Consider the following 25,641-nt stretch of genomic DNA (forward strand, 5'->3'; position numbering starts at 1 on the left):
AGTCTACTAAGAGAAAGCTATAGTGAGATACTATTACACATCCATCAGATTGTTAAAAACTTAGTAGCCTAAAAATATCAGGTCTTGTTGATATGGAGCAATTCTAGCAATTTTATATGCCTTAGGGGAATGTATGTTGACAGAACTACTTTGGAAAATAATTTGAATTTATCTAATAATTTTAAACATGCGCAAATCCCATGAGTCAGTGATTCCAATGTTAGGTACATTCACCATGGAAATTTCCTTAAAAAAACAGCTGAAAACAATTTAAATGTTTATAACATAAAACTTGACATACTCATATAACAGAACACCACATAATAAAAAAAAACAATGAATAATCAGTATATGCACCAATCTGGATGAGGCTCAGAAATATAACAGAAAAAGGAAGAATATATTAGACATGGAATCCAAAAACATTAATAAAACATTGTTTAGCTATACCATAGTTTTAAATTTCTACTGGTGTCTCCCTTGTTTTACTTTGTCCGTACAACACTATTTTGATACCATATAACAGAAAACTAATTATGTGTCAGTCTTTTCCACTTGTACTACACTAGCACTTTGAAGGCAAGGTTCATATCTTACTATTGACAGGGAGGGCCAAGAGCTCAGAATGTAATGAAGCCTTAATAAACCCTTGTTAAACTGCATTTAATTTCAATTAGTTGGTTTGATTAGATTTTTTGGTTATCTGAGTATCCTCTTATCTCCAAATCTCTTTCTTTTCATAGGCTTGGCAATTTTGCTTTGCTTTTGTTACTTCATTTATCTTCAAGCCTATAACAACTGCAATATGGGGAATGCAGGTTCTCAAGCTAGAGATACAGGGAAGCAACTACAGGAGGCATTTTCACTTAGCCTTTCAATTTCCTATAATATAAACTCTAACTAGTTTGGGTAATTTAAATTTAGCTCCACGTTATTGTCCCTCAAATTTAAAAACAGTAGTGGATAATTAAAATAAAGACAAAAATGCTAATGACATGGTGTCACAAGAAATTATTTGAAAAGATTGCTATAAAATATTATACACTACCTGTGACTGGAATCTTCCAGTATGAAAATTACGAGAAATAAAAACACACTGAGGATGAGATTTAATCTTCGCCTTTGAAGGTCTTTGTCTGCATCTCTCATCAACTGCTTTAAATTTAGAGTCTTGAAATATTTCTCTGAAAAATATTTTATACGGAACATTTTTAAACATGAATTATAAAACAAAATCACTGTTTCCAACAGTTCTATATAAATGGTTTAAAATCAGCATATATTATTACATATTTACTTTCAAAAGTGCAAATCAACTTATATATTCTCTTCTCATATGTTACTGATTTCACAACACATATTTTGTTCATAGAATGTAAATTAAGCTACTTCCTCATAGGGTTAATATTTCCAGTTTGAAGATCAACCATTAGTTTTTTATAATCTTCTCTCTCTGGCTATGAGATAATCAACTTTAAAGTCAATTAAGCTTTTCATAGATCTGCCTTTAATGGCATAGGAAATTAAATGAATGAAGTTCATTGGCCATTTTTATATTTAATAATATCTCTGGCAAAAGTAAGTAGAAGGAAACTGAATTGAAACTAATGACTTACAAGGGAAGAATACTTGTGGCCTTTATGCATGCAGCTGCATTATTTCTAAATGAATGAAACTCATTGGCCATTTTTATATTTAATAACATCTCTGGCAAAAGTAAGTAGAAGGAAACTGAATTGAAACTAATGACTTATAAGGGAAGAATACCTGTGATCTTTATGCATGTAGCCACATTATTTCTAAAATAATGAAATAGCAAGTAAAACTCCAGCTGACTGAAGACAGTTAAGTATAAAGGATTGTAGTTTCTAACAGTAATTCTAGATTTAATTTAAAATATAATGCTGATTTCCATTTCTTTTTTCTGAGGTACTAGAAATTTTCCAAATTAATTCAAGAGATCATATTATGTTACTTAATACAGAATTAACAATTAAAAGCCATCACTTATTGAATTCAATTTACTTAACAAATATATACTGAGTACTTACTATGTGCCAGGCATTATGCTGGGTGTTATATACAGTGGCAGGGAAGAAAAAGCACAGCCACTACCCTCATGGAACTGTCACTGTGCTCACGGAGCTTAAACACTAGCAACGAAGACAGATAGTAATAAAACTAACACAAGAAAATGAAAAAATTACAACTATGGGAAGCATTATCAAGGAAAACTACCCACTACTCTGTGTGTACATAAGAAAGGGAATTAACCTGATTAGAAAGGTCAGGGAAGGTTTTTCTGAGGAAGAAATGATTGAATTAGGCATCTGAAGAAATGGGAGCGGTTATTAGATAGAAAGAGTGGAGGAGGGGAGATGTAGGAGTAAGAACATTCTAGTCAGAGATTATCAAGTACAAAGACCTAGTGGCCACATTAGGACAGTGTAGCAGAAGTACAGAAAGCAAGAGGGAAAGTGGGAAATGAAATTTGAGAATATGCATGGGGAGACCATGGAGGGCCTTAAAAGTCTATTGTTTTATCTTTATCCTAAAATCAATGGGATGTCCTTCACAGTGGGAATGGGGTGGAAGTGTAGGGTGACTTGATCAGATCTGCATTTGGAAAATATCTGGCTGAAGTGTGGAGAAGAGATTAAACGATGTCAGTAGTGAAGGTAAAGGTCAGTTATAACTCCTACTGGAGGAGTCTATGTGGGGGATAAGGTGGTGGCAAAGGTAATGGAAAGAAATGGATAGATTTGAACAATTTATGAGGTAAAATAAATAGAACATGGTGATGGTTCAAGTTTAGTAGGGGTGCGAAAGAGAGGAGGAGATATCAAACATGCTATCCATGTTTCAAGGAAGCACAAAACAATCTTTCCTTGGACTTTTCTGGTGGGAAAGTGGATAGGAATCCGGCTGCCAATTCAGGGGACATGGGTTCGATCCCTGGTCTGGGAAGATTCCACATGCTGCAGAGCAACTGAGCCCGAGCACTACAGCTGCTGAGTCCAGGCTCTAGAGCCCATAAGCTGCAACTACTGAAGCATATGTGCCTAGAGCGGGTGCCCTGCAACAAGAGTGGAACTAGAGAAAAGTTCGAACACAGTAACAAAGACCCTGTGCAACCAAAAATAAATAAATAATTTCTTAAAATAGATGTTTAAAAAAAAATTCTTTCTACGTCACATTTTCTTCCAGTTTCTGCCCCTTTTAGCAACTCCTCTACACACCCCTGCCGAAAAAAGCTTCTTAAAAGAACGTATGTATTCATTTTAATTTTCTTACCTCCTGGTTTTACTCAAAAGTAAGTTTCTGAACCCATCACTCTACCAAAACTATTCAAGGCTACCAGTAACTTCTATATTGCTAAATCGAAAAATTATTTCTCTATCCTAATTTTTCTCAACTTCTTAAGCACCTTTAACATAACTGGTCATCGCCTCCTTCTTAAAACATTTTCTAATTTTGACTTCCTTGACACCACATACCTTTCTGCTTTTCCTTCTCAGATGTTGTTGATTCTTCTTGCTCTTTTTCTAGCTTTCTAAATGTTGGTGAGCTGAAGAGAACAGTCATACAGTCTTCTCTTTCAAAAATCACTACCTGGTTAGTCTCATCCAGTTGTATGACTTTAGATATCCTCCATACATTGATAACCTAAATCTTTAGCCCTGACTTCTCTCCTGAAGTTCATACATGTATATCCAACTGTTTGTTTAACATTTTAACTTGGATGTCTCATAGGCTTTCAAATTTACTTCCAAAATACAACTCCTAGTTTATCACCACTCCCTCAATTTGTGCCCCCCCTACCATTACCTCCTCATCTCAGTAAATGGCATGATTAAATACTCAGCTGCTCATGGAAAAAACGTAGGTGTTAGCATTATCTCTGCCATTTCACTTATCTTTCTTTGCTTCATCCAATCCATCAACAAGACCTCCTAATTTTACCTGCAAAATTATCCCCAATCCAACTCCATTTTTTTCATATCCTCTGTTTCCATATTAGTCTAAGACACTGTCATCCTTAATCTAGACTGTGCAGTAGCCTCCTAACTTGCCTCTCAGATTTTATTCTTACTCCATTAAAATACAGAAGTCAGAGAGATATGTAAGAAAAATATTTTAAAAATACGAATTAAAACTCTCATACCTTGCTGAATGGGAGTGTAATTCCACCTTGGAGAACTGATTAGCAGTTTCTTATAAATCTAATCATAAGATCCAGCAATTCCACTCTTAGGTATTTACCCAAGAGAAGTTAAAAACATGTGTACAAAAAGATTTACAGAAGAATGTTCATAGCAGCCATATTCCTAAGAGTTAAAAATTGGAAGTGATCTAAATGTCCATTAACTGAAAAATGGAAAAGCAAACTGAGATATATTTATACAATGAAAAGAATGAAAAGATAAACTCAACAACATAAATGAATCTAAAAAATATTATGCTGAGTGAGAAAAGCAAATGTAAAAAGTCCATTTATATGAAGTTAAAAAATGGGTAAAATTTATCTACGGAGATAAAAATCAGAATAATGACTGCTTCTGGGTCAGAGGTGGGGAGTAACTCCTGGAAAAGAGGATGAGAGATCCTTACAGGATGATAGAAAAGTTCTGTGTCTTCAATGGGGTTGTGATTACATGGGAATATATTTGTTGAAATTCCTCATTATATATTTAAAATCTGCATCTCAAATTTTTAATAAAATGTAAATCATCTATAGGTGGCACTGTAGTCTTTAAAATGGGGATAATATTACTGAAACTTCATGGGGCTGCTATGAAGTCTAAATGAAGATAAGAACATATAAAGCACTTAGAACAGTATGTAGTAAATACCTGATTTTAGCTGTGATAATGATGATAATGCCATTCTCTTGCTTAAAACCTTCTGATGGCAGAAATAATAAAATCTAAATTCCATGTTCTTGCCTACAAACTCCTATGGGATCTGACCCCTATCTACCTCTTTAATGCCATCATTATTTCCCTCTCACTTGATCTATTCACATTTTCTGTTTACTGAACAATACCAAGATCATTCCCACTTGAAATCCCTGTACTTACTATTCCATTAGCATAAAGAAAAGCTCTTGCACAGGGTTATCACATGTCTGGCTCCTTTTTTAAGCCAAGTTTCAGATTAAATATTATTCACTGGAAGACGCATTCTCCTCACCACTTTGTTAATTATCTGTTTCCTCTCAGTGGCACTGCAAGTGTTCACAACTATATCTTTAGTACCCTGAACAATGGCAGGCACCCAATAAATATTTGTTGAAAGAATGGATTAGTGAATAATTTCTGGTTTTCTGACTTATGCAAGTGAGTAGACAGTATATATTCATTTGCTGAGATAGGAAATACTGGAAGACTGTGTGGGAAGATTACATTTTTTAACATGAGCCAAAGCAAATACCGAACCAATTAAATAATGAAAAACACCAAATTTTAGGGGTGAAAGGAACTGAGGTATCAAGTTTCTTATTTCCATCTCTGGCAAAAGACTACACTTAGACCATACAAGAGCATTCTGTCAGCTCTTTTCTTAAATTATCTCCTAAAGAAACAGAGTCTTTTTCTTTCAGTAATTTTTTTAATCTCTAAATTAGTAATCAAAAATTTAAAAAATTTTCTAGCCTTTTATTATAATTCAAACTCATGTCTTTTACAGAATAAAACACATCTCATTATTCCTTAAAACTTTCATGCTTGAAGATTGCTACTATACTACTTGGACTATTATACTACTAGGACTTCTCTGCTCAGGCTACTTTAAACAAGTAGTTTTCTCCCCAGTCAAATTATAAAATGTCTTTAGAGTTATTTAAGTTTAATATCATTTGAGGAAATCTTTCATCGAATTTTTAAAAGAAAAAAGTCAAATGCTCTAAAAAATCTTACCTTCGTTTGCAAATCAGGAACCACAAGGCTGATGCCAAAGCAAAGAAACCAATTCCCAAAGTAACAGCACCAGCAGCCAGAAAATAGGTTAAGTGGTTAAAAAAACCTATGCAAATAAATTATGAAAGATTATTTCATGCATGTATCTTCATTCTCTATGTAAAATTAAATGCCATAATATTTCAAATGGTATTACATAGTGTAGTGTTTAAGATATTAACTAGAAGGTTGGGGGACCTGAATTCTAGTCCTGTGTAATTCTAATAAATTTCAAGATCCTGAGTTTGAGAATTACATGGGGGCTAATGAAGATAAGACTGTAGGGCACATTTCTTTGACCCTGCTAAAATTAGAGACCTAGTTTGTTGTTTTATACAGCTGTTACCCCCTTTTTTCTTATCTAGTTTTTTCCCTTTCGAATCCAGCTGTGAATTTTTATGCTATTTTTCCAGCACCATCCTTTGTAGCTCTCCAACATAAGACAATTTCCATTTTAAGATTTTTATTATCAATCACTACCAGGAGGGAGATAAGGATGGTAAAGGCCAAATACGAGGAATTTTTCAAGATCTTAGAAATCTTTAAACATTTTATCTCTATCTCAGAAACAGTAAAGGGTCATAGCCAAAAGATAAATAAAAGCAATGTAAATAATAACATATCACAGGTTTATAAGTGGAAAAGCTTATGGGAATTAGATGATATAACTCTTTCATTTTACATATGGTAAAACTGAAGCCTAGGTGAGAGGAGCAAGTGAAGTTAGGTCAAGCAGCAAATTAAAGGCAGTCCTCTGTTCTTATCTTAGCAGGTATTGTATCCCTGTTACCAAACATCTTTATATTAGTCTGTATTAAAAAGAATTAAGACTAAAGAAAGCATGATATATTTACAGTTAGGTTGGTAAAGCATTCATTAAGATTCTGAAATCTGCTATGTAAGCATAAAGCAAGGAAGCCTGTTTAGAATTTGAAGGGCCTTAAGACAAGTTACTGAAGGAGGGCATGGCAACGCACTCCTGTATTATTGCCTGGAGAATCCTATGGACAGAGGAGCCTCGCAGGCTACAGTCCATAGGGTTGCAAAGAGTTGGACACGACTGAAGTGATTGAGCATGCACGCATACAAGACAATTTAGGAGTATATTTGGGGCGGCGGGGAGGAGTTTAAAAGTAAAACTAATAGAAGAGCTTTATGTGTGAATGTGTATTATAAGTTCCACTATGGGAACGACATGATAAAGACTTTTGTTTTCTAAGTAATTTTCAACTTCCTAGATAGTGCCTCTCAAATCTTAGTTTTCTTTGGATTCAGAAATATCTATATTTGAGGATTAATTAATGGTGTAAAAAAGTTACATAAGACTATTTATCAAAGTGATATAATATTGGGGAAAAGAAAACAAAAAAAACCTCCCAGTACCATATAGGGAGTCAATTAAACTGTGATGGTATTTATGAAGAAAGTACAGATCCTTTGGATTGGAGACTTGGTCTGAGGGACTGTCCTCTGCATTGTGCCAAAGATACCTCCAGGTGTTATCAAATGTATTCTCAGGGGCAGAGTTACCCTCAGTTGAGAATTGTAGGTATAGTGGTATAAGGAAACATCAGATAGTATTAAATGATAAAAGCAAGTAGAATAAGATAAATATTTCTATGACCAAAAGAAGAAAAGCAATAAAGAGAAATAATTAGTAGCTTAAACCACAGGCATGCTAAGCTCTGAGATCTGGAAGAGGAATTAACTAGAAGAAGCAAAGAAAACCAATGAGACAACAACTAGACCAAGTCATCCTCTGGCAGAGTGAATGACTAACTCAAAAAAGGACCAAGGAAGAATCTTGGAAATTATAAAATTATAAATTTTAAGATGGAATAAACTCTTCTTTAAACACAAAGAATTAATGAAATGAAAGATAATACTGAAAGTTCATCCAATTACATTAAAAAAGTGAAAAAATGATAAATTATGAGACAGAAAAGATAAAAAACGTACAGCATAAAACTTGGAAAGAGTAACATGGAAACTTACATTACCATATGTAAAATATATTGCCAATGGGAATTTGCTGTATGGCTCAAGACACTCAAACAGGGGCTCTGTATCCAACTAGAATGGTGGGATGGGGAGGGAGGTGGGAGGGAGTTTCAAAAGGGAGGGGATATATGTACACCTATGGCTGATTCATGTTGAGGTATGACAGAAAACAGCAAAATTCTGTAAAGCAATTATCCTTCAATAAAAAATAAATTAATTAAAAAATTAAAAATTAACAGGGGTCCCCAAAGAGAAAATAAAGAAGTAGAAGGGAAGCAATATTCAGAGATACAGCTTAAGAAGGTTTCTTCTAAAATTTTTTTCAATTTACACATAGTAAAATTCAGTGTGTAAGCAATTCTGTAAGTTTTGACAAATATAAAAAGTGTTTAATCACCATCACAACCCAGTTACAGAAAACTATCACCTGAAAATATTTCCTTGAACAGCCTCTTAGAGGTCAAGAACAAACTGCTGGCAACTACTGATTATTTTCCATCCCTATTCTCTATCGTTATGCTTTTGGTTTTCCAGAATTTCATATAAATTGAAATAGTCTGGCTTTTTAAACTTAGCATAATGCACTCGAGGGGCTTCTATGTTAGCTTAGACAGTAAAAAATCTGCAGCAGACCTGTGTTCGATCCTCGGGTGGGGAAGATCCCCTGGAGAGGGAAATGACAACCCACTCCAGTGTTTTTGCCTAGAAAATACTATGCACAGAGGAGCTTAGTGGTCTACAGTCCATGGGGTCTCAAGAGTGGAATATGACTTAGGAACTAAACTATTACCAATGCATTTGAGATTCATCCATGTTGTTGTGTGTATCAGTAGTTTGTTTCTTTTTATTTCTGACTAACATTTCATTTTATAGATGGACCACAGTTTATTCCCCAGCAGACAGACATTTGGTTGTTTCCAGTTCAGGGTTGTTAGGAATAAGGCATACTATACACTTGCATACAGATGCTTGTTTGAACATAAATTTTTAATTCAGTAGTGCCATGTAGCAAGCATATATTCAAATTCATAAGAAACTACTAAACTGCTTTCCAAAGTGGCCACTCTGCCCTGCTTTCCTGCCATGTTATACAACAGTTTCACATGCTCTGTATCATTGCAACTACTTGGTATTGTCAGTTTCATTTCAGCCATTCTAATAGATACACAATGGTATCCTATTGTGGTTTTAATTTGCATCTCCTTAATCAGTTATGCTGAGCATCCTTGCACATGCTTATCTGCCATTCATATCTTCTTCAGTGAAGTGTATGTTCAAACCTTGGCAGATTTTTAGAATTCTTTATGAATTTTGGATACAAGTTCCTGGTCAGATACGTGGTTTGCAAATATTTTCTCCCAGCTGCAGACTGTCTTTTCAGTTCCCTTCATAATGTCTTTCACAAAGCAAAACTTAAATTTTAGTGAAACCAATTTGTTTATGACTTGTGTTATGGGTCCTTCTCTAAGAGCACTATATCTAATCCAGGCAACAAAACTTTTCTTCTGTGTTTTCCTATAAAATATTTTCAGTTTTATGTTTTACATTTAATTTCTGATTCATTTTGAATTAATTTTTGCATAAGGTGTGAGATAGGGGTCAAGGTCTTTTTTTGCATATGCATTTCCAGTGGTTTGGACACCATTTGTTGAAGACAACACTTTCTTCATAGAGTTGCTGTTGTACATTTGTCAAAAATCAATTAGCTATATTTGTGTCAGTCTATTTCTGGACTCTCTATTCTGTTCCCTTGATATATTCCCTTTCATGAATAACAATAATAACAACAACATATTACTTATAGAGCAAATACTATACAACAGTATTTGGCACTACTCAAAGTGCTTATATTAACTCATTTAATTCTCACAACAGCTCTATTTCCCCACTTTATAGATGAGGAAACAGATGAGGCAAAAATGGGGTTAAGTAACTTGCTCAAAGGCATACAATCAATAAGTAAGGGAACAATAATAATTTTAAAAATTGTTAAGGTCCTTCCTTATCTAATAGAGGCAATGAATATCTTTAGATTTTATTAGAAAAACAGTTAAGTATGAATATAAATATTGAAGCGTATCATAAAAGAGAATATCTAAATGACCAATAAATATATGAAAGCTTCACTAATAATCACAGAAGTGCAAATTAAACCACAGTGAGTTAATATGAAAATTTGATGCCTAAAATGAAAAAAAGAAAATATCAAATGTTGTCAAGGAGGCAGAGTAACCTGAATTCTCATTCACTGTTGGTGGGAGCATAATTTTATATAATGCTTTGGAAAAGTGTTCGTGTCACTGTTATTAAAGCTGAACATATACATACCCTGCTGCTGCTGCTGCTGCTAAGTCACTTCAGTCATGTCCGACTCTGTGCGACCCCATAGACGGCAGCCCACCAGGCTCCTCTGTCCCTGGGATTCTCCAGGCAAGAATACTGGAGTGGGTTGCCATTTCCTTCTCCAACGCATGCATGCATGCTAAGTCGCTTCAGTCGTGTCTGACTCTTTGCGACCCCATGGACAGCAGCCCACCAGGCTCCTCCGTCCACAGAATTCTCCATGCAAGAGTACTGGAGTGGGTTGCCATTTCCTTCTCCATACATACCCTATAACCCAGCAAATCTCAGACACATACCAAACTGAAGTACATATATATTTTCACAAAATTATATACTAGAATGTTGATAGCATCACTTTTGTGTCTGTATGTTGACAGACACAAACTGGAAAATATGCAAAGGCCCATCAATAGTTAATGGATAAATTTTTAAAGTTTAATTGATTTAAGGAAACAAAATATATACCAATGGGAAAGAGCAGACTATAACTATGCAGAACAAAGTGGATAATTTCATAAATAATGTTGAGCAAAAGAGGCAAAGACAGACATCAGAAGGAGTTCAGGAATGCTAGTAATTAATGTTCTGTTTCTTGAACTGGGTGCTGATTATATAGGTGTGTTCAGTGAAAATTCAAGCTTAACACTTCTGAATAAATTAGATCTATATGTATCAGCATGAACAGAACTGGAAAACCTAGTGTTCAGTGAATAAGGCAATTTCCATAAATTTATATTCAATTCTAACAATCATATGGATTCCATTTATGTATGTTAAAAGAAAACATCAATAATACTTTTTAAAAAGTGTGATATAAATATTAATATACGCCATATTAATTGCATCTGGAGAGGAGATGAGAGGAATGGAACTGTGGATTGAATATAAACTTAAGACTTTATCTGTAGATTTCTTTAAAAGATTAAAAATCTGAAGTTTACATAATCAAAAAAATTTTCATTTAGTAGAAAATTACATGAATGTTTGTTATTCTTTGTGCTTTTCTTTTCACCTTCCTGGTTATCTCAAATGTAAAAAATATAAACAATGACCTCAATTTTGTAGGAAAAAAAAAAAGAAAAAGGGAGAAACATACTTGTATAAGGAAAATAATCAATAATGGCCAATATTGGCTACTTCTGGGGTAAGGGCTTACTTATAATTTTCTGCTCCAGACTTTTCTGTACAATTAGATTTTCTACCATGAGTATCTTAGAAAAATCAGGAACAAAAATTTTTTATCTTCATATGAGGTTCTTGATTTCTTTACTTAGATAGTACAAGTCTCCTTGTAGCACTTTCTTTATTGTTATCACTGTTTTATATAGCCTACTTAACTTTCTCCTACTGAAGATCTCTGCCCTCCTCTTTATCATTTTTGTAATTAGTAAAACACCATTCTAGTCCTTGGTGTCAGTGGGCCATTTACGTCTCAAGAGGAATTCCAATGAGGTATAAAGAATATAAAAGTTCCCCAAATCAATTTACCAACAGAAAGACAAATTACATATTTTCTAATACCTCCAACAAGTCACACATTATCTGTAAAACAATTTGTAAAATGAAAAGTCTTGATTCTATTATTTAAAATCTCACTTTGAAGATTTAGTCAATATGTAATTTTAAGAAACACTATATACAAAGGTTGTAATTTTACTTCTTGACTCTGTCCTTAAGTATGCTATCTAATGACTCCTCACATTCAACAGTCACTTTATTACATCACCTTGTTTCTTCATCTTAACAATTATTATAATAAATAATCTTCTTTATTTATTAGTTTACTAATGTCTGTCTTCAACTGAAGATAAGTCTTTTTCACTGGTATTCTATGAGGTTAGAATAACGGTTGGTTACTCAAAGATGATTGACTATTCAATGAATAAATGATAGGCACTGTGCTAGATGCTAGTACAAAAATGGTAATATGGGTATGTGGCATTTTTTTTTTTTTGGTTGTGCCATGTGGCATACAGGATCTTAGTTTCTTGACCGGGGCCTGAACCCATGTCCCCTGAAGTGGAAGCATGAAGTCTTAATCACTGGATGACCAGGGAAGTCCTTAGGTATGTTGTTTAGCAGGAAGGTCATACATGTGAAAAAGAATAAGTGCAATTAAAAGGTACTATAGGCATTATAGTAGAAGAAATAAATACAAAATACAGATACAGAAAGATCTATAAAAAGATAAGAGAAAAAAATTTTTGAAAGTTACATAGTCTAATGAAACATGCTTTGAAAACTTTCCATTGCCAAGTCCTTGCCAAGAATTGGCGATTCAAAGATAAGTAACACAAGGTCATAGAATTTAAAATCTGGAGGGTACAACATTTAAGTAGAATATTCATTATAATATTCTAATTGTTATGATAATAACATCTTGACAGCACAATATCATGTGAAACGCCAGGCTGGATGAAGCACAAGCTGGAATAAAGATTGCCAAGACAAATACCATTAACCTCCGATATGCAAATGATACCACCCTTATGGGAGAAAGGTGAAAAAGGAGAGTGAAAAAGCTGGCTTAAAACTCAACATTCAAAAAACGAAGATCACGGCATCTAGTCCCATCACTTCATGGCAAATCAATGGGGAAACATTGTAAACAGTGACAGACTTTATTTTCTTGGACTCCAAAAGCAATACAGATGGTGACCGCAGTCACGAAACTGAAAGATGTTTGCTCCCTGGAAGAAAAGCTATGACCAACCTAGACAGCACATTAAAAAACATAGACATTACTTTGCCGACATTTACTAGAATGCCAACATTCTAGTCAGAGCTATGGTTTTTCCAGTAGTCATGTATGGATGTGAGAGTTAGACCATAAAGAAGGCTGAGTGCCAAAAAATTGATGCTTTCAAATTGTGGTGTTGGAGAAGACTCTTCAGAATCACTTGGACTGCAAGGAGATCAAACCAGTCAATCCTAAAGGAAATCAACCTTGAATATTCACTGGGATGACTGATACTGAAACTGAAGCTCCAATGCTTTGGCCACCTGATGTGAAGAGTTGATTCATCGGAAAAGGCCCTGATGCTGTGAAAGACTGAAGGCAGGAGGAGAAGGGGACAACAGAGGATGAGACAGTTGGATGGCATCACCAACTCAGTGGGTATGAGTTTGAGCAAGCTCTGGGAGATGGTGAAGGACAGGGAAGCCCAGCCTGTTGCAGTCCATGGGGCTGCAAAGAGACGGAAAACAGAGAAGACAACAGAGGCAGTTTGACCAAGTGCTGGACCAGTTTCTAAGGGAACACCAGAGCTGAATCTTACAGAATGAGTAAGAGATAAATTTCCAGATATTATCTTAAACTAGGGTATGATTCTTTCATCTTAAGGTAAATAAAACTCTCTCAATGCACATTAAGCTATAGCTTACAATTGATCCTTTATTTTTAACCATTTTTCAGCCAAAACTCTTAAAATGAGAATTTCTACTTCACAAGTTCTATTTCAAAAGTCATTAATAACTTCATGAACACAAAATTGAAAGGTCACTATTGACCATTCTCGCTCTCTTACCTGGGCATAAGTAACCTAAATTCACTAGGTTTTTTTTCTTCCCTTTTCTTTGTTTATAATTTTATTGCTTTTACAGGTCCCTCTTCCTCAACTTCCTCAGTCCATCTATCCTTCCAGAGGAAGATCTAGCTGTATCCTTTCACATATCTAAATAGGGCTATACATAGATATATAAAGAACATAGATACATACAGACATTAGATGTAGATGTAACATATCTATGTATCTATGCCTAATATCTATGCCTAATATCTTTAACCAGAATTACTATACCTTTGTGCCAGGAGTATTTTCAAATTATATTTTGCAGTGATTCCAGAACTGAATGTTCAATTTTATTTTTTTAGTATTTACAAATTACCTCTTTATTATATTCTTTTAGGGTTTCAGACTTCAGTCTGAGATTTACTGCAATTCAACAAATGCCTATTGAAAACCCATATGTGTGAGATATTGTTTGAGGCACCAAGTGAGGGATAAAAGGTCATTGAAGTAAGAATGAATCCTCATCCTGAGGCTTAAAAATTTATAATGAAATTATTAGTAAGCCTCATATGCAACTGGCATAAAAAGCTGATCACACCAATTTTTTTAGTTTTGGCTGCTATGACTGAATAGAAACTAACTAGATCTGTGAACTCGGAAGAGTTATTTACGCTGATTGGATTTTAACATTATTATTTGAAAAATGGGAGTCATATTATCTGTCTCAGAGAATTAGAATAAGGAATAAAAAAGATAATGTTGCAAGGAATTACTAACATAGTAAAGAAGACATCTCAAACAGCGTGTGTATACCAGACCATAAAGCAAGACTCAACAAGTTTTACAGAATCATTATTACACATACCACACTCTCTGACAATTATGCAACTAATTTTAAATTAGTAACCTGACACATACTCTAAGAAAAGTTCCCATACTTGGAAAATTTTAAATCACACTGTAAATAACTATTCATTAAAGAAGAAATGAATGGAAATTTGGAAATACATAAGACTAATCAATAATGAAGCACTATATATAAATACTGGTCCCATCACCTCATGGCAAAGAGATGGGGAAACAACGTAAACACTGACAGACTTCATTTTCTTGGGCTCCAAAATCACTGCAGATGGTGACTGTAGCCATGAAATTAAAAGATGCTTGCTCCTTGGAAGAAACTGAGCGCCGAAGGATTGATGCTTTTGAACTATGGTGTTGGAGAAGATTCTTGAGAGTCCTTTGGACTGCAAGGAGATCCAATCAGTCAATACTGAAGGCAAATAGTCCTGAATATTCACTGGAAGGACTGATGCTAAAGTTGAAGCTCCAATACTTTGGCCACCTGATGTGAAGAAATGACCCACTGGAAAAGACCCTGATGCTGGGAAAGAGTGAAGACAGGAAGAGAAGGGGATGACAGAGGATGAGATGGTTGGATGGTATCACTGACTCAATGGACATGAGTTTGAGCAAGCTCCAGGAGTTGGTGATGGACAGGGAAGGCTAGTATGCTGCAGTCCATGGGGTCGCAAAGTCGGACACAACTGAGTGACTGAACTGAATTGATATATAAATGCTTGCAGCAACAAAGCTGATGACCAATTCCAGGAAAATGTATGGCCCTAAATGCTATGTTAGGAAAAAGGGTGAAAAATAATGAACTTAGCATTCAAATTGCCAGTTGAAAAAGACCAGAAAAGTAAGCCTAAATAATGTGGAGGAAGGAAATAGGAAAGAACAAAATTGGTGAAAAAAATTAAGATTTTAGGAAAAGACTAATAAGATTAAGAAATGTCTAGTAACTAAATTTTTTAAAAGGTGGCACAAGTGAACAATTTCAAAAATGAAGAAAGAATATAATTACAGTTATAGCAGAGATTAAAATAAAATACTTTCTGGGAAGACCCAGAGGAATCAGGTGGAGAGGGAGGTGGGTGGGGGGATTGGGATGGGGAATACCTGTAACTCTATGGCTGATTCATATCAATGTATGACAAAACCCACTGAAAAAAAAAATAAAATAAAATATCTAGCTGCTATTGTGAAAAAAAATAAGACATCAATAAACAAACATGTGGGAATATATTAATAAATTCAAATGTTACACACACACAAAAAATACTTTCAACAAATTGAAGCTAGTATATTCTAAAACTTACACTAAATTATATATACCTATAAAGTGACTTACAAAAAATGACTCAAGAAGTAATAGAAAACCTAAATGAACATGTATCCATTAAATTGAGTCAGCAGTTACAAAATTTTCCCCAAAGAAAAGAGCAGGCCCCAATAACTTTATAATTTCTACTGTATACCCATGATACAAATATTTCTTATCTTATACAAGCTCTTCCAGAAAACAGAAAGAGATTTCTGGCTGTTTGTCCAAATGTATTTTCTTCTTCCCACGTAAAAACTAGATTACATGTCCCAGTTTCCCATACCATTAGATGAAGCCATGTGACTGAGTTCTAACCAATGGAATTTGAATGAAAGTGATGTCATAAAAACCTCCCACATACATTTCTCCATAATCTTTCTTCCTTTAGGCTTGGCTGGGATGGAGATGATCCCAAGGAAACTTTGGAAACCAAGTGTCATCATTGATCTAATTGACATTTACAAAACACTCAACCCAAATAAAATGAAACACAACATATCAGGATATGTGGGATGCCAATAAAGCAACATATAGGGGAAACCCAATACTAAAAAACTATAATATAAGGGGAAAATGTGAAACACCCTTAAAAACTAAAATAAGTCAATTAAGCCCAAAGAAAACAGAAGAAAAAAATTTAAAAACCAAATGGAAACTAATGAAATAGAAAACAGAAAAACAATAGAGAAAATCACTGAAACAAAAAGCTGGTTCTTTGACATCTATGTAATTGATAAACTTCTAGCTAGATTGACTAATAAGAAAAAAGATACAAATTATCAGTATCAGAAACGAGAGAGGTGACATTACTACAGGTACTATAGCTATTAAAAGAATAATAAGGCAATATTATGAATAATTTTACACTAATAAATTTAAAAACTTAGATGGAAAATTCCTTAAAAGATATGTTTTCAAAGTTCACTCAAGAAGAAACAGATAACATAGATAGACACACATCTTTTCAAAAAACTGACATTGTAGCTAAAATTCTTACAAAGAAAACTCCATGTCCAGGAGCTTCACTGGTAAATTCTACCAAACACTTAAGGGGAAAAAATATTACTAATTCTACAGAACTGCTCCAAAACTTTGAACAGAATTTTTTATTCATTCTATGAGGCTATACAAAAACTAAGAATAAAGGACAGACAGAGAGAAAGAGAAATGGAGGAAATTACAAACTGAACATAGATGTAAAATGCACCTATGAACATGGAAAATTCTAAACAACACTTTAGCAAATTAAATCCAACGTTATGTTAAAAGGGTGATGAAGTGGAGTCTACCCCAAGAAAATAGGGTTGGATCACATTAAAAAATCAATGCAATTTACCATATTAACAAAATAGAAAAGAAAATCCATGTGATTAATAAGGATCTATATCAATAGACATGAAAATTTTTGAGATTTATTCCTGATTTTTTTTTTTAATAAAAGCTCTCAGAAACTAGGCAGAAGGGTATCTCAATCCTAGTTATCAGGTTCCCCAAGCTGATAAAGTTCATTTATTTTAAAAAATCAGACTTAATAGTGAAAGAATGAATGCTTTCCTCCTAAAATCAGTAAAGGGATGTCCACTCGTACAACTTCTATTGAACACTGCAATGAAGGTTCTAGCCAGTGCAAGCAGGCATGAAAAAGGAAAAAAGTCATCTAGATTAAGAAGGGAAAAAATAAGTGTTATATTCTCAGTGTTTTGGTCTGAATGTTTTTCTGCTGCTGAAAGGCATATGTTGAAATCCTAATGCCTAATGTGATAGTTCTAAGTGGTGGGACCTCCAAGATCTGGGTGGATCATGAGAGTGGAGTCCTCGTGAAGGGATTAGTGCTCTTAAGAAAAAGATCCCACAGAGCTCCCTAGCCCCTTCCACCATTCGAGGGAACAGCAAGAAGCCAGAAGAGAGCTCTCACTAGACACAAAACTTGATCGTTTAAGCACCCTGATCTCAAATTTACAGCTTCTAGAACTGTGCGAAATAAAATTCTGTTGTTTATACATCCAGTTTGTGGTATTATGTTATAGCAGCTTGAATTGACTAAGGCACACAGAGAACATTATCATCTACGTAGAAAATCCTGTGCAATTTTATATAAACCAGTAAAACAATTAAGTGAGTTTAATAAGACTGCAGAACATAAGAACAATACACAAAAATCAACTGTTTTCTGGAACTGTAAAACTCCTAGAAGAAAACAGAAAAAAATATTTCATGGCATCAGCCTTGGCAATTATTTCATGAATATGATACCAAAAGCATAGATAACAAAAGCAAAAATTGACAAATGGCACTATATCAAACTAAAAAGTTTCTGCACAGCAAAGAAAACAACAGAGTGAAAAGGCAATAGAGAATGGAAAAAGCATTTGCAAACCATAAGAGGTTAATTCCCAAAATATAAAAGCTACAACTCAGTGGCAAAAGAACTAAGAACCCACCTTAAAATGGACTATAGACTTGAATAGACATTTCTCCAAAGAAAACACATAAATGGCCAATAGGCATATGAGAAGATGTTCAAAGTTTCTAACCATTAGGGATCTGCAAATCAAAACCACAAGGAGATATAGTCTCACACTTGTTAGAATGGTTATTTTCAACAACAACAACAACATAAAAGAGGATGCAGAGAAATTGGGAGTTCCGGTACACTGTTGCTTGAAATGCAAAATGGTGCAGCTGCTATGGAAAAAAGAATGCACATTCTTCAAAAAATTAAAATTAGAATTACCATATGATTCAACAATCTCATTTTTGGGTATTTATCAAGAAGAAATGAAAATAAGATCTCAAAGAGGTATTAGTAGTCAAAATTGGATAAAACCTAAATGTCTATCAATGTATGAATGGATAAAGAAAATGAAGCATATGTGTGTGTGTATATACACACACACACACACACACACACACACAATGGAATATTAGTCGGCCTTTAAAAGAGGAAATCCTCAAAATATGACAACATGGATGAACCTGAAGGACATTAGCCTAAGTTAAATAAATTAAACACATTAGGACAAATACTATATGATTCCTCTTATATATACTAGGTATATAAAACAATCATACTCATAGAACCAAAGAACAGAATGGTGGTTGCCAGGGGCTGGAGGAAGGAAGGAATTGGTGAGTTGCTGATCAGTGGGCGTAAAATCTTAACTATGCAAGATGGATAAGTTCCAGAGATCTGCTATAAAACATTGTGCTTATAGAAAATAGTACTAAAAAAAAAAAAAAAAAAAAGAAAATAGTACTGTATTACACACTTAAAAATTTAAGAGGATAAATGTCATGTTAAGTGTTCTTACCACAATAAAATACAATTTTTTTAAAAAGTAGAAAAAAATTTTTCTATATACTATTAAAAACAATTAGAAATTGAAATGTTTAAAAATTACCATTTGCAACAGCATAAAAGTATGAAAAGTTGTTTCACAACTTAACGTGAAAAGTTGTGTCCGACTCTGTTGTAACCCTGTGGACTGTAACCCGCCAGGCTCTTCTGTCCATGGGATATCCCAGGCAAGACTATTGGAGTGGCTTGCTATTTCCTTCTCCAGGGGATCTTCCTGACCCAGGACTTCAATCAGCGTCTCCTGCATTGGCAGGTGGATTCTTGACCACTGAGCCACCTGGGAAGCCTAAAAATATGAAATATTTAGGCATAAATCTGATAAAAGATGTGAAAAACCTGTGCATAGGCAACTACAAAATATTGCTAAGAGGAATTAAGGATGATCTAAATAAATAGAGACACATACCTTGCTCATGAGTTGAAAGACAAACTCAGTTCAGTTCAGTTCAGTTGTCGCTCAGTCGTGTCTGGCTCTTTGTGACCCCATGAATCACAGCACGCCAGGCCTCCCTGTCCATCACCAACTCCTGGAGTTTACTCAAACTCATGCCCATTGAGTCGGTGATGCTATCCAACAATCTCATCCTCTGTCATCCCCTTCTCCTCCTGCCCCCAATCCCTCCCAGCATCAGGGTCTTTTCCAGTGAGTCAACTCGTCACATGAGGTGGCCAAAATACTGGAGTTTCAGCTTCAATATCAGTCCTTCCAATGAACACCCAGGACTGATCTCCTTTAGGATGGACTGGTTGGATCTCCTTGCAGTCTAAGGGACTCTCAAGAGTCTTCTCCGACACCACAGGTCAAAAGCATCAATTTTTCGGCGCTCAGCTTTCTTCACAGTCTAACTCTCACATCCATACATGACCACTGGAAAAACCATAGCTTTGACCAGAAGGACCTTTGTTGGCAAAGTAATGTCTCTGCTTTTTAATATGCTATCTAGGTTGGTCATAACTTTCCTTCCAAGGAGTAAGCGTCTTTTAATTTCATGGCTGCAACTAGAGAGCAACCCCCACTTGCCACAATAAGAGAAAAGCCTATGCAGCAAAGCCTGTGTATCAGTGAAGACCCAGCACAACCAAAAATAAAGAAAAAAAAAAAAAAAACCAGATGGACAAATCAAGTATTCTTTTTAAAAATTATTTATTATTTTTGGCTGCACTGGGTCTTTGCTGTGGCCCATGGGCTATTTGTTGATGTGTGCAGGCTTTCTCTAGTAGTGATTAACCAGAGGTGATTTTCTAGTTGTGGTATGCAGGCTTCTCATTACTGTGGCTTCTCTTGTTGCGGAGTATGGTCTCTAGGGAGCACAAACTTCAGTAGTTGTGACACATGTGCTCAGTAGTTGCAGAGTACAGGCTCAGTAGTTGTGGCTCACGGGTTTAGCTGGACCACAGTATGCGGGATCTTAGTTCCCAGGGATCAAACCTGTGTCCTCTGCTTTGGCAGGTGGATTCTTAACCACTGGACCACCGTGAAAGTTCTAAAAATCAAAATTTAAAACACATATATTCTTCAAAAGACACTACGAATAGAATGAAAATTCAATCTGCAGACTGGAAGAAAATCTCAGCAAAGCATATATTAACTAAGATCTGGCATCCAAAACTGGGAGATTGGGATTCACAAATACATTACAGGACAGCTAAAATTAAAGACTGACCATACCAAAGCCTGTCAAGAATATGGAGAAATTAGAACTCTTGTATTCTGTTGAAGGGAATGAACAATGGTACAATCACTTTGGAAAATAGTTTGACAGTTTCATGAAAAGTTAAACATATGCCTACCATGTGACTCAGCCATTCTACTTCTATATATTTACCCAAGAGAAAAGAAATATAAATCCATACAATTTTCATAGCAGCTTTATTTGTAATAGCCAAAACCTGTGTGTTGCCTAGAATTCTAAGATCTTTCCAAGATTCGTGGCCCTTGGTATACATGCACCTACCTTCACCCAGGCATTTTAAAAGGAATAATCTAGGCACTACTTTGAAAAGATTATACAGATGTTATTAAGGCCCTAAATTAGCTGAATTTAAGATAGGAAGATGATCTGAGTGGGTCTGACTTAATCACTTGAGCCCTTTAAATCTGGGTCTAGAGGTCAGATTGGTAAAGTCAGGGATCTGAAGCATGAGGAGGATTCATGTATAAAAAGTTCCCTGCTCCTGGTCGGAAGATGGAGGTAGCCAAGTGGCAAAGAATGAAGAAAGCCTATAGCAGCTGAGAGCAGTCCCTAACTGAAGCCAGCAAGAAAAAGGGGGCCTCGGTTCTACAACTAGAAGAAGCTAGATTTAGTCAACAACCAAAATGAGCTTGGATGTGGATTTTTTCCGCAGCGCCACCAGAAAGAAATGCAGCCTGGCTGACACCTTGATTTTAGCCTTATAATAATGTAAGCAGATCAATCTGACCACGGTGTGCCTGGACTTACACCCTAAATAACTAAAAACTAATAAATGGGCGCTGTTATACGCAGTTTAGATTGTGGCAGCTTGTTATGCAGTGATAGAAAACTACTACAAACCAGAAACAACTCAAACGACCATCAACAGATTGCAATATATTCATACAATGTAAACCTCTCATCAATAAAGAGAAATAAACTATTGATACACACAACATGAATTTTAAAATTCTTCTGAAAGCCAAAAAAAAAAAAAAAAGGCTGCATAACTGTATGATCTCGTTTTCATAAAACTCTAAAAAGTGCAAACTAGTCTACAGTGACAGAAAGAAGATGAGTGATTGCTTAGAGATGGGAGACAGGGAAGGATGGGAAGAAGGTTTACATAGAAGACTTCCCTGGTGGTACAGTGGATAAAAATCTACCTACCAATGCAGGGGACACAGGTTCAATTCCTGGTCCAGGAAGATTCCACATACTGCAGGGCACCTAAGCCTGTGTGCCACAACTACTGAGCCCATGCTCTAGAGCCCACTTGCTGCAGTTACTGAGCCTATGTGCCATGACTGCTGAAGCCCGCATGCCCTAGAACCTGGGCTCTGGCAGCAAAATACCACAATGAGAAGCCTGCACACCACATTGAAGAGTAGCTCCCACTTGCCACAATTTTAAGTTTTACAGCCAGCTCATTCTGAAGGCTTTATCTGGGCATGATATTGAAAATCAGATGGGCAGAAATTATAAGCAAGTCTTTGATGATTGTGGAGAAAGAAACTGCAACCCACTTCACTATTTTTGCTGGAGAACTCCATGGACAGAGGAGCCTGGCAGGCTACAGTCCATGAGGGTCACAAAACAGTCAGACATGACTTAGCCACTGAACAACTTTAATGAATGAGGCCAAACTATAACAATTCTTTCAGAAAAAGACCAGGCCCAAATAATCTATTCCATGATCAATAACAAGAAAATAGCAGTAAACAAACAAAAAACACAAATAAACACACACAAATCTGTCATCATTGCGGATACTCTCGGGACTCATCTGTTTTTGAAGATAGGCAAGTCCTAGGGAGAAAGGTACCAGACTTCAAAGCAGAAATTCTGAGCTAAATTCTGATTCAGCCTCATGGTATCAAACTCAGCAGTGGAGGAGGGGAGAAGGATGGAAAGATTATATTAGCTAATAAAACAAAAAACATATTTTCTGACTTACTTCACTTAGGATGATATTCTCTAGGTCTATCCATGGTACTGTAAATGGCAATATTCTTTTTTATGTTGATCAATACACATATATGTACTAACATATATATAGCACATATATATGTATTACCATATATACTTATATCACTTCTTAAACCAATTATCTGTTGATGGGCACTCAGGCTGTTTCCATGTCTTGGCTATTTTACATAGCTGCTATGAACATTGGGATGCATGAATCTTTTTAAACTAGAGTTTTCATCTTTTCAGGATGTATGCCCAGGAGTGAGATCAATGGATCTTCTTTTAGTTTTTAAGGAAACTCCATACTATCTTCTATAGTGGTTATACCAATTTACATTCCCATCAACAGTCATGATTCCCTTTTCTCCATACCCTCTCCAGCTTTTATCATTGGCAGACTTTTTGATGATAGCCATTCTGACAGATGGAAGGTGATACCTCATTGTGGTTTTAATTTTCATCTCTCCAATAATTAGTGATTATTAAAGCATCTTTTCATGTGCCTGTTGGCCACTGGTATGTCTTCTTTGGAGAGATGTCTATTTAGGTCTTCTGCCTGTATTTTACTTGGGTTGTTTATTGAGTTGAATGAGCAGTTTGCTATTTTGGATATTAATCCCCTGTTTACCATATCATTTGCAAATATCTTTTCCCATTCTGTAGGTTGTTTTTGATTTGTTGTTTCCTTTGCTGAATTGCCAAATTTCTTTTCCAAAGATTGCTTCCTTTTAAATTTTATTAGGTCCCACTTGTTTATTTTTGTTTTTACTTATTTTGCCTTGGGACACTGACATAAGAAAATATTGCTATGATTTATGTCAGAGAATGTATTGCCTATGTTCTCTCCTTGTTTTATGATGTCATGTACTATATAAGTCTTTAAGTTACTCTGACTTTATTTTTGTGTATATTGTGAGGGAGTGTTTGAACTTAGTGCTGATTCACATGTGGTTGTCTAGCTTGCCCAACACCACTGAACTGACTTTCTTTTCACCATTGTATAGTTTTGCCTCCTTTGTCACAGCCTGACTGTAGGTGTGTGACTTTATTTTGGGGCTCTCTACTCTGTTCCATTAAGCTAAATGCGTGTTTTGAGGCCACTACCACACTGTTTTCACTTTGCAGCTTTGTAGTATTAAGTGTGGAAGGGTTATGACTCCAGCTTAGTTCTTTTTCCTCAGGATTGCTTTGGCAATTCTGGGTCTTCTGTGGCTCCATATAAATTTTAGGAATGTTTGTTCTGGTTCTGTGAAAAAATGTCATAGGTATTTCGATAGAGATCACATTAAATCTGTAGATAGCTTTGGGAAGCATGGTCATTTTAACAATACAAACAATGAGCATGGCTATCTTTCCATTTCTTTGAATAACCTTCAGTTTCCCTTATCATTGTTTGATAGTTTTTAGTGTGTAGGTCTTTCACCACCTTGACAAAGTTTCTTCCTGTTTTTTTTTTTTTAATTTAAAATGGAATTGGTTCTTTGCTTTCTTTGTCTCGTATTTCATTGTTAGTGTAAAGATATGCCACAATTTCTGTACATTATTATTGTACCCTGCTACCTTGATGAATTCATTTATTGGTTGTAAAGGTTTTTGTGGGGAGACTTAAGGGTTCTCTCTATAGGGTACCATGTCATCTGCAAACAGTGACAGTGTTACCTCTTACCTTCCAATTTGGATACCTTTTATTTCTTTTTCTTGTCTGATTTCTGTGGCTAGGACTTCTAATACTATGTTGAATAGAAGCGGCAAGAGGGTAAGAGTAGGCATTCCTGTCTTGTTTCTGCCTTTAAAGGAAAGGTTTTCAGTTTTGAGTATTATGTTGGCTGTGCAGTTGGCAAAAATGACTTTTGTTATGTTGAGCTATATTCACTCTATACCTCTTCTGTAAGAGTTTTTATCATGAACAAAAGTTGAATTTGTCAAATGTTTCTTCTTTTCCTATTGAGATGATCGTGTGGGTTTTGTCTTTCCTTTTGTTAACGTGGTGCATCATACTGATTAATTTGCATATGTTAAACCATCCTTGAGACTCTGGAATGAATCCAACTTGATCACGGTGTATGGTCCTTTTTGTGTATTGTTGGATTTGGTTTGGTAACATTTTTGTTGAGAAATTTTGCATCTATATTCATCAAAAATACTGGCTTGTTACTTTCGTTTTTGTAGTGTCTTTGTCTAGTTTTGATACCAGGGTGATGGTGGCTTCATAGAATGCATTTGGGAGTGTTCCCTCTTTTTGAACTTTTTGGAATAGTTTGAGAAGGTCAGGTATAAATCCTTTGTATGTTTGGTAGAATTCCCCAGTGAAGCCATCTAGTCATGGACTTTGTTTTCAAGGAATTTTTTTTTACTACAGATTTTATTTCACAACAAGTGCTTCTTGACTCAATTTTGGCAGGCTTTATGCTTCCAGAAACTTGTCAATTTCTTATAGCCTGTCCAGTTTGTCAGTACATAACTGTTCATAGTATTCTTTTATGTATTTTCCTCTTGCATTTATTTTGTTCATTTGGATCTTCTCTCTTTTTTTTACTGGACAACCTGGCTAAAGGTTTATGACAAACTTCTTTTAGAATTCAATATCAAGAAACAGTCTTTTAGACCAACTGATAATGCATTCAACTGTCCAGACCTAAGAAGTATATACCCAGTTATC

The 25,641-nt window shown here is 35.2% G+C and overlaps 1 protein-coding gene across 1 annotated transcript in view; it reads right to left on the reverse strand.

Moving 5' to 3' along the window:
- The window catches only part of C1H1orf185 (chromosome 1 C1orf185 homolog), a 58,731-nt gene that overhangs the window by 26,531 nt on the left and 6,559 nt on the right, over positions 1-25,641 (reverse strand). Inside the window, exons 2-5 of the mRNA XM_065910299.1 lie at positions 20,768-20,822; positions 19,382-19,399; positions 5,919-6,024; positions 1,049-1,184 (exon numbers count right to left, since the gene is read on the reverse strand). Of these exons, the coding sequence (XP_065766371.1) occupies positions 1,049-1,184; positions 5,919-6,024; positions 19,382-19,399; positions 20,768-20,822 (315 nt within the window). The remainder of the gene's footprint in view (positions 1-1,048; positions 1,185-5,918; positions 6,025-19,381; positions 19,400-20,767; positions 20,823-25,641) is intronic.

The sequence above is a fragment of the Muntiacus reevesi genome, chromosome 1 (assembly GCF_963930625.1).
Source record: "Muntiacus reevesi chromosome 1, mMunRee1.1, whole genome shotgun sequence".
NCBI lineage: Eukaryota > Metazoa > Chordata > Mammalia > Artiodactyla > Cervidae > Muntiacus > Muntiacus reevesi.